At 37.0% G+C, this 12,847-nt stretch overlaps 2 protein-coding genes across 2 annotated transcripts; both read right to left on the reverse strand.

The window, feature by feature from the left end:
* Positions 1-1,555: 1,555 nt before the first annotated feature.
* Positions 1,556-4,062, reverse strand: LOC125844830 (pentatricopeptide repeat-containing protein At1g77360, mitochondrial). Its single transcript, XM_049524171.1, has 2 exons — positions 4,012-4,062; positions 1,556-3,210 (listed from the first exon to the last, which is right to left on the reverse strand). The coding sequence occupies exon 2, from the start codon at positions 3,168-3,170 to the stop codon at positions 1,734-1,736; it is 1,437 nt and encodes a 478-aa protein (XP_049380128.1). The 5' UTR covers positions 3,171-3,210; positions 4,012-4,062; the 3' UTR covers positions 1,556-1,733.
* Positions 4,063-5,264: 1,202 nt separating this feature from the next.
* Positions 5,265-12,049, reverse strand: LOC125844833 (NADH dehydrogenase [ubiquinone] iron-sulfur protein 7, mitochondrial). The gene is made up of 2 exons (XM_049524179.1): positions 11,574-12,049; positions 5,265-5,773 (listed from the first exon to the last, which is right to left on the reverse strand). Exons 1-2 carry the CDS (start codon positions 11,978-11,980, stop codon positions 5,539-5,541), a joined length of 642 nt encoding a protein of 213 aa, XP_049380136.1. The 5' UTR covers positions 11,981-12,049; the 3' UTR covers positions 5,265-5,538.
* Between the last annotated feature and the right edge of the window lie 798 nt (positions 12,050-12,847).

The following is a 12,847-nucleotide window of genomic DNA, read 5'->3' on the forward strand; positions in this document are numbered from 1 at the left end:
CACAAGAGCTCGCCTTATTATATATGCTTGAGGTCCTGACTGGGATTTTCTGGGTTTGTTATCTTGGAGAACCCATTGAAGTCGAACACTGGCAGGTTCCTTTCTCACGAGTCATGATGAAATGGATGAATGCACACCCGTTTCTGCTCTTGGTAAGTTAACAAGACTGTTTATGGCATAGAGATGGCAATGGTGCTCGTCAAGTGTGACGTACCCCTTAGTTAACGCTCTGGAAGGTTGTGAACTAGCTCATTTTCAAACCTGGGCGTCCGGCGATGTCTGTGCCCGTGCTGCTTCTTGTCGACTTACATTTTGAGGAGCTTGCATGGGAATCATGAATCCTGATTGATGTGAGGAGAGAAACATATCAGCTTTCCCAATTGATAAAAAACATGAAAGATTACAACCAAGATCAAGTGACAAGAACGTCATTATCATGCATGATGTAATAGTACAATAGAAACATATTTCATTTAGAAAATAAAGGAGAAGATCTGGCAATTGCTAAGACCGGGATAAAACTGTAGAGTTTTCCCATAACATGCTTGACCCATGAAAAAAGATACAGGCTCGCACTCAAGGGATGTGTTGAAAATATAATTAAGAAAATAAATGTGTATTTACTCTAATAGCTTAAATACTATAGAAGAAATAAATTACAGCAGGAGTATACCTTAGATGAAGCATTAGCATTCTTTCACCTATTCAATTAGTTCCTTTCAGGAGGTACCAAACCAACTTATGTATGCAGATTGAGGACCCTGGGCAGAAAAATAATAATGAGAATACACGAAAAGGAAACGTGAAAAACAGAGTTTGCAGCCCCAGAAACTGAGTTTAGACTGAGTTTAGGGAGGCTGTAGAACAAGAAGTGGTGGGGGATAATAAACAAGTGTCTCCCCCATTTAAAAAAAGGCGGTGAATAGGTACATGTCTTCAGCAGAGAAGAAAAGAAACTAGTTAAGAGAGCTCCCTATTGAGACATAAATTATAGACCAATCAAAACAAATACATTAATTGTAGATGAAGCTTAATTTCTTATGTCCAAGCCTTAACTAGACCAAGATGGTCCATTTTTCCCCCATAAGCACAAGTCAGAGAGAGCACGCACAGAGAAGTGACATAGAGGCCTGAGCACTAATAATAACCCGCCAAAAATACAGTGTTTGACGAATGCATTAACAGAGATTCTTCTTTTTAAATTTTTGATGCATTAATAGATTGAAGACAACAAAACTATTTACATCCCTGCATGAGTTCTGACCTTGATTGTGGCTTTTTGTCCACTTGTATCGACCATCTTTCACTGGCTAAAGTTTCTTTTACTAATCAACTGAAAACGGAAAGGAACTAACCGCATCCAGAAGAAGTATTGAAGTTAGAGAAAACCATGTTTAAGCAAGATAACTGTGTTCTACACCGTTTCCAAACTCCAGTATTTAACAAGGACTGGCCTCACTTCTCCAACGTAAAAAAATTGCCAAGTGCTCCAAATGAGAACTCCAGTAATTAACAGACTGGCACTTTTCCAACGTAAAAAAATTGCCAAGTGCTCCAAGTGAGTCTCACTGATGAAGTTAAGTCCTTAGCAAGCTCAGTTATTATGTGACCTGGATATCTTTATCCGTTGCTGAAACAGTACGAGACACTTGGATATTCTGACTCTAGAGATCAGATTCAACAACAGCAGATATAATCACGAATCATCAGAAATACGTTATCTAAATGGTTTCTTAATCAGACAAAGGCTCCCTGACCATAAGATTTAGTTTCTCCTGAAGGAATTCAAGTACATCTTCTCTCTCTTCCTTGAGAAGTAGTTTCCTTAATTTTTCAAATGTCATCCTACCAGGGCGCATTCCTTTCTCTATCATCTCTTCCATCAACACACAGGCACCAGGGGCATCTGCATCGTCGCACAATCCATTGACAAGTGCAGAAAAAGTATGCATGCTGGGAACAAATTGCTTGCGTTTCATATATTTCCACACTTTACGAGCCATCTTCATCTCATTCTTCTCACAAAACATCTTTATCATCATAGTATATGTGTCTGCATCAGGATCACAAATTTTGAGCATCCTACGGAAAACCTTAAAAGCATCATCAGTCTCACCTCGAGCAATCAAGCCACTGAGAATAATATTGCAGGTCCTTGCATTGGGAGTCACCCCCTTGAATTGCATGTCATTCAGAACCATATAGACATTTTGGAACTTATTTACCTTACAGAAAGCACTAATTAGTGAGTTATATACAGCTACATCAGCCTCAACACCATTTTTTTCCATTTCAAGGAATGTATCTATGGCATCTTCAATCCGGTTTTCTAGCCCATATGTATGGACTAAAACACTATAAATAAAGGATGTTGGCCTGCAACCGCTGAAGTCCATCTCCTTGACAATTTCAACAGCCTCATCAACCCTGCCAGCCTTGCAAAGTATGTCGACCATGATCCCATAAGTCACAATGTCCGGATTACAGCCAGCCTCAATCATTTCCCTGTAAACCTCTCTTGCCTTGGGAAGATTCGGAGCCCTTCCCCACCCCTCAATCAAAATGCTATATGTTTTCGAATCAGGAGTAAATTCATTCTTCTTACTATCGAAAATCTCCTGAGCTTTTTCCACATTCTTCGATTTGCATAGAGCACTCAATAAGCCGTTAAAAGCCGCTAGGTTGGGAGGCACATCGAACTTGTTCATGATATGGAAAGTGTATAGAGTCTCCTCTACCTTTTGAGCCCTAGCATATTTTCTCATGATTATGCAAAATGTCTCAATATTAAGCATTCTCTTGGTTTTCATCTCATTTACAAGATCCCACATCATCTGATATTGCCTTATCTTGGCAAGAGATCCAATCGCGGAGTGGTAGGCTCTAGTACTATGCTCATAATTATGTTGCTTACCAGCCCATTCAAAGAAACGATACGCAAGCATTCCAGCATTCTCAAATCTCTTAAGGACATCCTCAACCATCTCCGGTAAAACCCTAATCCCACTTTGGTCAAGCTCCGTGTCAAGCCCCGCCTTTGGGCAAGACATCATAATTTTACAAAGTCTTGTTAGAGGATCAAGTTTAACTTCCATTGTTTCTTTAGAACTATACATTCGGGTAAAAATCATTGTTTTATCACACAATTTGTGATGAAATTGTCGCAACATGATCTTCCTTGTAGAAAGATAAAAAAAACTTGTCGAGTATCTGAAAAAGTTAAAAAACAAACAAACAGGAGTTACTGATTCAATCTTTTGGGTTATTGATATGTCAAAGTAGAACATTGTTCTTTTGTTCATTTTCAGATAGAAGCAATACAATCAAGCGAATTATCTTCACACATATCAAGAGAAGACGAATAGAATTTCAATTTTTTTTACAACTCAAATATGAACCTATCTACTTCAACTTAGGTACTTGTACTAGCAATGGGCTGTGGCAAGCGCACCAAAATCTGAAAAAAACAACTTTTTTCCTCATTTGGCACAACAGTTGGATGAATACTTCCCTATACGTAATAAGCATATCGAACGTTAATCTATGCTTGAGCATCAAGTGAAAAATCTTCAATGCCATTAACATCAAAAGGTTGGTATTCCCTCCAAAACACTAGGTGATTTCTTCCTATCTGTCCTATCCTTAGTGGACAAAGTTACCTGGTACTTGTTGCTGGTAAGAGGTCTCGAACACCACCATTATCAAAATAAATAAAATTCAATAACTTGGTCTCACTAATCATTTTCGACATGTAAATTCGAGATAACTCATTGAAACAGCAAAATAGCTTCTATTCAATTTCCCTAAAGCATACTCAAATCAACTTAAAGCAAATCAAATTTCATACAATTAAAAGAATCCAATCAATCATTAGCTTACAGCATGTTATAGACACATTTCAATTTAGCACACACCACAGCAGCAGAAAAAATTACGAAAAAACACTCTTTAACCAACAAAAAACAGCATTTTGCAGTTGCAAAAACAAAACATTCTGCAACTATGAGATACCTGGTAAGATGAACAAAGTTTATCAGTTTTTTTCTTCCTTTGTTTCTCAGAAAGTTGAAGGTTTATTGCGGTCCGCTCCATTTTAGGGGTCAAGAAAACCCATGTTTTTACTTGGGCCACCTGACCCAACTCAAAGCCCACTAAGCCCAACCTAAAGAATACAGCCCAATTTTCCATAACCTTGATACACAAATCAACATTTAACTACAAGAAATAATATGTACTGATACACACGAAAAATTATTCTCTAAACTAATGAGAACAACTCAAACAGTTTTTTTTTTAAAATATTCTTTAAACTAATGAGTATTTGTTATCAGTCTGTTTCAATGTACCTACTAAATTTCATGTCCGTCAAAATATATTTAAGAAAATTGGCATTATACTAGTACACATGAGAAAACACCAAATTTGTTAATTCGGGTTACATGACCTTGCAAAGCCAAATATATGTGATGGTCTTTGTTTGAGCTTAAATTTTGTGTATATTAGTCCATAAATTTTTGGTAATATGAGGGACCGACTCTGTTGGAGCTCAAATTTTATGGTTCATTGATGACGATCTATGAAATAATTCTCATTGTTTTCAATAGGCAGAAAATGCTTGTGGTGTTTGTGTCACAAAACAAAATTTTAGAATTATCTCAATTTTTCATGTATATTAGTCCATGAATTTTGCGGGTTCATTGGAGACATCCAATTATTGGTAAGTTTAATTTCTTTCTCTGTTTTATACATTTTCACATACCTAATAAAAACAATCTTTATTATAGGTATATATAACAAATCAAATAAGAACTAAATATGAGGATAAAATCATATGCTCCCTTTGTTTTTGTATTCTGTTTAAATTGTCACTTTTTAGTGTCTTTTTATTCCCAATATCTTATGTGACATTCAAAATAATAAATTTCAAAGACACTCTGATACATCACTAATCACACATATTTTGGTGAGCATTTACTTTGTGGGCACACTGAAAGCTTCATACTGCTGGTTTGAAGTCCTCTTAGCTCGACGGTTTTCAATATACTCTCGGCTCAAGGGCAAGTTCTGGCTCAAGGGCAAGTTGTACACAGAACGTACTCCTATCTTTATATAACATAAAGACTATTTTTGATAGACTTTCGACACAAAGGCATGAGAAGATGTATCAAAGGAATATAACACCAATACTCTGATTACATTGTGTATATTAAAAACAATCGATTCCACACTTATCATGCATATTAAAAATATTAGATGCACTACACTTTTCAATCTATCAATTACACTTCACAATCAAAATATCTGAATCCATTCCTCAGTTTTTAGAGGATGCACAGCAGCTTTATTGAGATATACCAACTTAAGCTTAGAGAGTACCACTAAATATCAGATTAACATACAAAAGAAACATAGAAGGTCCAGAAGAGAGATCCATAAGATTCACCCAAAAGAAAAAACAAGAAGATCTCTCTTCCTTGGATGGTACTTCGCCAAACGTTTATTTCCATACAGATCGATGGAAACATAAAAACAAGGCTCTTATTGGGTCCACCACATAAGCAAATCCTTGCGCCTATTTATCTTCTTCTGCAGTTGAAGAATTCCGTACAGAAGAGCCTCGGCAGTAGGTGGGCAACCTGGAACATAAATGTCAACAGGGACGATCCTATCACAGCCTCGCACGACAGCGTATGAGTAATGGTAGTATCCTCCACCGTTTGCACAGCTCCCCATGGAAATGACCCACCTTGGCTCAGGCATTTGATCATAGACCCTGCAATAGGAAAAAAAGAAGCAATATGGCTTAATATTTTGACTCATTAAAACAAAAGGGTACCCTTACATTAGAGCAATTAATTACCATCCTCCTCCTAACATTTTTTGTTTTTTTTCAAGTGAAGAGAAGCATAGCTGATTGGTTGAGCTGTTCAAGTCATTAATTACCAGATTCCAGAAAGGTGACAGACTGACAGGCATACAAAATTTCCTTGCAAACATAGAAGAAAATCTAGGAANCCGTTTGCACAGCTCCCCATGGAAATGACCCACCTTGGCTCAGGCATTTGATCATAGACCCTGCAATAGGAAAAAAAGAAGCAATATGGCTTAATATTTTGACTCATTAAAACAAAAGGGTACCCTTACATTAGAGCAATTAATTACCATCCTCCTCCTACCATTTTTTGTTTTTTTCAAGTGAAGAGAAGCCTAGCTGATTGGTTGGGTCGTTCAGGTCATTAATTACCAGATTCCAGAAAGGTGACAGACTGACAGGCATACAAGATTTCCTTGCAAACATAGAAGAAAATCTAGGAAGTGTACGATTATAAGATTCGGGCTAAACACACTAGAGACGCACCTGCAGCGGAATAAAGTAAAAGAACTTTGGAGAATTCAGGTGTGATACTTGATCAAATAAGGAAAGGTGATCAACTTTAGAATGCTAAATTGAGAGGTCTAAATGAAAACTGGCAATGAAGAGAATGAGCAAGTACATGATCAGAATAGCAAAAATACGAATGCTCAACGTAGTGAGTGAAAAATTTCAACAAAATATTTGATAATTGTTTGAGTTCAATTTAGAAGGGTCCAGATAGTTTCGAACATGGATCACTTCTGTTTGATTATATATAAGCCATTAACATCACTCGCCGGTGTTTCTTAATAATTATAACAGTGACTTTTTAGGTAAAAGAAAAAATCACGTCAGATGGATAGCACAATCAGCAGCAACACCAAAGGATCCAACCACAATAAACAGGGAGAAAGTAAGGTTCTATCCAGCTTGTTACTATATAAGAGACCTGGAGACCGGAATTCAACGTGATTGTTGGTCCTAGGATACCATTGAACAAGAAAATAACTGGCTTCAAAAACATAAGAGGGAGCATGGAGATCACCCACCTCTATATGCAGATAATGCTATTATTTTGTGTGATGCAGAAATAGAGCTTTGAAGGGATATCTAGGCTTCACATTAGCCGGAGGAGAAATTCAATTTATCCCAATTAATGAAGTCTAACATATTCAGCAACTTGTTGGAGTTCTTGGAGGAGAAACAGGGGTTTTACTCGTGTTTAAATGGGAATGCCCCTGGCGGGGCTAAATGCAGGTACATTGATATATGGAATGGGGTGTTGTAGATATGTGAAAAGAGGCTACCAAGGTGGAAAAGCCAATACTTTCTCTAGGATGCAGGTTAGTAATTTATCAATAGTGTATTGGAGCTCTCCCAACCTACATGACGTCTTTGTTTCCCATCACTCCAAAAATAGGGAAGAGAATGGATAGATACCTTAAGGGGGACTTTCTATGGCAACAAAACATAGAAAGTAAAGGGTTCCCTTTAGCCAAATGGAAAGTTGTTACTCTAAGCAAGTAACATGAATGCTTGGAGAAAAAAAAAATATGAGAAAACAAAATCAAAGCCTTCTCATGAAATGGCTTTGAAGATGCACTAATGAAGAACATTCACTATGGAGGATAGTAATTAAAGATAAATATGGTGAGGAAGGCCCCTGAAAAACAAAAGAAGAGCTCACTGCATCTGGGCTTATGGAGTAAGAGATTGGAAGGCTATTAGAATTCTTTGGCAAATTTTCAGCAACAAAACCAGCTATGGAGTGGGAGATGGGCTGAACACATATCTGGGAGGACAACTGATTGGAACAGGGTGCTTTGAATACAATATATCTCGATATTTTCACTATAAATTAGCAATAGAAGGCAATTACTAATGAAGTTTGGTCTATAATCCATTCAAGGGTGGAATTATAGGAGACTATTGAATGATTGAGAGATCACTAGAAATTGTTGATTTCTATAACACACCAATAAATTCACTGAAGTTAATCAGAATGATGACAAGGTATGGTGGCTATGACACAACTCTTGAAGATTCTCTTTCAAATATTCCTATCAGATGCTTTGTAGGCGTCTGGTCATAGATTTCATATATTTTTCAGTTTATTTGGACTTTATGCAGTTGGAGTTGAAGATGGAGTTGTGTTTCATTATACTTTATGCAAAGGAGAAAAGAGAACACTTCAATTGAAATTTATGAAGTATACCTGCCACCTTCCAACAACAACAAGAACCAAGTTACTCTTATAACTCTCCCACAGGCTAGGATAGATGAGAAGAAGTAACTTAGTGTATTTACTCTTTGCTGGGGTGTACATAATATATATGCCACTTTTTTATAATTGAGAAATTCCCTAGGGTCAGCGGCACACAGTTTGAAACTCGGCGGCAAATAGGCTCACCCCTCTACTTTTCTCCACTTCAATACTAGGTCTTTTATGCAACTAGATTAAAACATATGACGAGTGCCTACCCCACATATCACAAGTTGCACTCCTACCACTACGTCAATAAAATTCTTACCCGTCTCAAAAAGCAAGTGAAACATAAACAAGCTCTTGATTTGGGATGGTCAATGCAAAATAAAAAACTGTTAGATCTTATTTATTTTTATCTTGAACCAAAGCAGATTAAGTTTCCCTAGTGTAAAGGGGAATGCTAAAAAAAATAGAGGATGAAGAACAAGTGAAAGTAGAAGTCACTGAGTTTATGCTACTCCATATTATTCTCTTTCTTTTGCCCAACACCCCAGCCAGATCCATATGTGATAACCTCACCACTGAAACTATGTGCTGTTCACGAGTATTTTCCCCTAGGTTCATTCAAACCCTAGTTGTTCGCACTTAGCCCCACCTAGGTGACACCCTATAACCCCNCCCCCCCCCCCCCCCCCCCCACATTAGTTTGATATTGAATGGTATAGTTTTCACTTCATTTTTTTCAGATGAACTGTTTTTACTTCATAGGTTCACTTAATTCCATTTCTTACAATACTTCTATCCCCATATTTTTCTCTGTACATAATTTTACCTTTATTAAAAAAAAAACTTCGTGCTTATAACTATTTTTCTTCACACACACAAAATTCAGGGATAAAGTATGTATGCTCTACACACAATTCAAGGATAAATTTCATGCTAATATATATATATCATTTTTTCTTCATAGTCAAGGTAGGGGTAAAGTATGTACGTTCTACCCTCCTAGACCCCACTTGTGGGATTACACTGAGTATGTTCTTTTCTTCAGAGTCTCTCGAACTAATTGTGTTTTGTCCTTAAACATAGCAAACCTTGGTTTTTTTTTATGCCTTTTGTCTTGAACAATACGAGACATAATTCAGGGAACCTCCATTATCCATCTTCTTTTACTCTTTAACCTTCCATAAACTGTTATACTACATATATCGAAACAATCATTTATACACCTTGATCTCCTCGAGTTTATTGCATAACATAATATTCCAAAGTTCTATGCACATTGACAGTCAACAACATATCCATTGAAGTACAAAATCCTAGTGATATAGGAACAACATGCAAGAAAACAATGACAAATGTTACTAATCCTTTGTCAGCATAGAGACATGCTAGATAGAAATGAAGCAGGGAGGGGCAGACGGAAGACCACAACATCAAATATATAAGTTGACTAATATGACACGTTAGTCATATTTGTTGACTCGCCTCCAAAGTCTTGTGTGAAAAAAATGCACCACGAAAACTTAAAGGTAAGTTCTATGTGGTTAGACCGGATTTATTGTATAGGAAAAAATGTTGGTCGGTCCACCCATATTCAGGAGATGCAAGTTGCAGAACTGAGGACGTTGAAATGGATGTGTGGGCATATAAGGGAAATCAGATTAGGAATGAGGATGCCTAAGACAAAGGGGGAGTGGCCTCCATGGTGCACAAAGAGGGAAGCAAGGTTGCAATGGTTAGGACATATGGAAAGAAAGATGTGTAAATGCCCCAATAAAAAGGTGTGAGAGGTTAGATATAATGGATATGAGGAGAGGTAGAAGAAGATCGAAAAAGTATGGAAGAGAGGTGATTAGACAAGACATGACATAACTGCAACTTACCAAGGACATGACCTTAAATAGAAGGGTATGAAGGTCCTGAAAAGTTGAGTTCTGTCTCGCTTTTCGACGGGATTAGGCTTGATGGAAGTATGGTAGCACATGTCTATCGTAGTATTAGTCATAGACATGTAATCTCTTGCTTTTGATATTTGCTACCCTCTCTTTTCTATTATGTTTCATTTATTTCATCATTGTTACTGTTCTTTTTGTTGAATGCTTTCCTTATTAATTGACATGTTTTCCTCATTGTCATATTTTCTTTTCATAACTACTTTGATTTGTTGCACTTGAGCCAAAGATCTTTCAGAAATAGCGTCTCTACCTTGTGGGTAAAATTTGCACACACTCTACATCTCCAAACTCCACTTGTGGGATTGCACAAGGTGTTGTTGTTGTAGACTAATATGACACATTAATACCAACAAACACTAATGAGTTAAGGAAATAAACAATCCAACGAATATATACATGTCTTTTTAATCAATATGAATAATCAAATGACTATTTTAGCTGACCATTGCAAAAACAAAAAGACACCACTACTGAGAGGGCAGGCTATAGTCATTACTCAATACACCAACACAAAAGTTGTAGGTAATATTTATGTGCAAATGCTTGTCTTTGTTTATATTGAATGGTTACAAAAACAACAATATACCTAATGTAATCCCATATGTGGGGTCTGAGCTTTATTGGATGAATATCTATCTAACAATCTGCAAATTTCTCATCGCGATAACAAATACGCTACTTCTTTGGAACACAAATTTAAATGCTCGCCTTTGAAACCTTATTTAACCAACAAGAATTTTAAATAGGGGAAGATTCATTTTTCGATAATTAATATGAACACTCATTAAAAGATGCAGTGTGATGATTTCAACATTTCTGTGTGTTGAAAAATTGTAGACATTCTTAAGTATGTTCTCACAAAAACCCACATGTTCTTTAATTAGTGTTCCTTAGAGAACGTTAAAAGCAAAACTTTAAAGAAACCTGGCCAACCACATGTTGCGTTATATCGTATAATACTAGATTATTCTGATTGTCATCCTACTTGGTGATGATCTATGATGCTCCTGTGAGCTATGTTCATTCTGAGTCCTACTAAAACATTCTAACAATAACATTCAAAGCATGACAAAGTTTCCTCCAAATCTCACATTATTACCCTATACATTATAGCTACAGTGCTCCATAACCTCTGTTTTTCTATTACTACACCAAAATCCATCACTCCACCAAAAGACCAGTTCTAAATAACACTATGCCCAACCTTCATACAAAAAGGAAGAGTGGGAGACTATGCCAGAGAAGAAACCAACATCCAAATAATCAGATTAAATGAAGCAAATTGAATAACCTCATGTTATCCTCAGTTTGTTGCACCCGAGGGAAAACATACCAACAGAGCAGAATGAAATAGATTTTCATAAAACCAAGACATAATCGGTTGATCTCACAAGAATACAAAAAAATTGCTGGTTATCAGATTTCCCTAAATGTTCTTATAGCAAATCCAATTCTACAGAAAAAATAGAATCCAAATACAGACATACAGCTACTTCGTAAACAGACGTATGGGATAAAGGGAAAAAGAGGGTTAATCGTTAGAATTTATACATACTTGCGCAGAGCAGGGGCCATTTTGTTGGTAAGTGTACCAGCAACAATCATAACATCGGATTGCCTAGGGCTAGGTCTGAAAATAATACCGAATCGATCAAAATCGTAACGTGCAGCTCCGGCGTGCATCATTTCCACAGCGCAACAAGCCAATCCAAAAGTCATGGGCCAAATGGACCCACGACGAGCCCAATTCATCAGATCGTCGACCTTAGATATGACATACTCAGCCGGTTTAGATATCCCTGCTGGTGTATTCATGGACGGAGGCTGTGCGCCACCGTAAGTGGCCGGAGAAAAGGCAGGTTGCTGTGAGAGAGATGGGAGTGTCGTGTGGATCGTCGCCGCCCTTTGAAGGAACGGCGCCGTTCCGGTGAGCAGTTTCGCATTTCGAGCTATTAACGCCATTTCTGATTCTCCGGTGAAACTCCGGCTTCTACAGACTTCCAAAGAGAAGAACAATGAAAGAGGCGGCGATTGGTCTGAGAAATACATACACAGAATTGTTTTATTGAAGGAAGCAGATGGAGACACGTGGAACTGATCTAACGGTTACCAGCAAAGATGGATACCCGGTTGTAAATGGGTATAACCCGGCCTATTGATCCTTTGGGCTTGAGCTATTTTCCATTGGGTTTCACATTTGGGCCCTTATCTGATTTTTGCAAGAGGAAATTGACGTAAATAATCGTTCATCAAAACGTTATTAGATTAGATATGGAATATCTTTAGCGGATTGAGGATATAATCTTAGACAAGAAGGTAATGAGGTCGAGCATTGGGATAAAAGATTAATGGATAGTTTAGTGTTCTCATAATGCTAATGGTAGGATTTATGTATCACATAGTTTCTTTTTTTTCCTTTTCCTACTTATTATTATTGTCATCTTTTTCATTTGGTTTGAGTCGATGGTCTATCGAAAACAACCTCTCTTTTATTTTAAGGAAAATATAAGATATGTGTATACACTCCCTATTCAAGCCTCACTCATGGGAATGCATTTGATATGTTATTGTTGTAGTTTATTTTTCTTCAAATGTGTAGTAATATATGTTGTTGGACTTACTTTGTACATTGATGTTTTGTTGTCTCTTTTATTTTTCATCTTTTTTGCATTAGTTACATTTCTTTTGAGCAAATAATCTATTGAATATAAACTTTACCCTACAAAATAGAGTTAAGATCGTACTTTTCTTTCTATTTTGTCCAAGTCAGGGTTGGAGTTAGAGTCTTAAATTAGGTTCCGGGTCGAGGTCAGAGTTGGGATCCTCAAT

Source organism: Solanum stenotomum, chromosome 11, assembly GCF_019186545.1.
Source record: "Solanum stenotomum isolate F172 chromosome 11, ASM1918654v1, whole genome shotgun sequence".
In the NCBI taxonomy this organism is placed as follows: domain Eukaryota; kingdom Viridiplantae; phylum Streptophyta; class Magnoliopsida; order Solanales; family Solanaceae; genus Solanum; species Solanum stenotomum.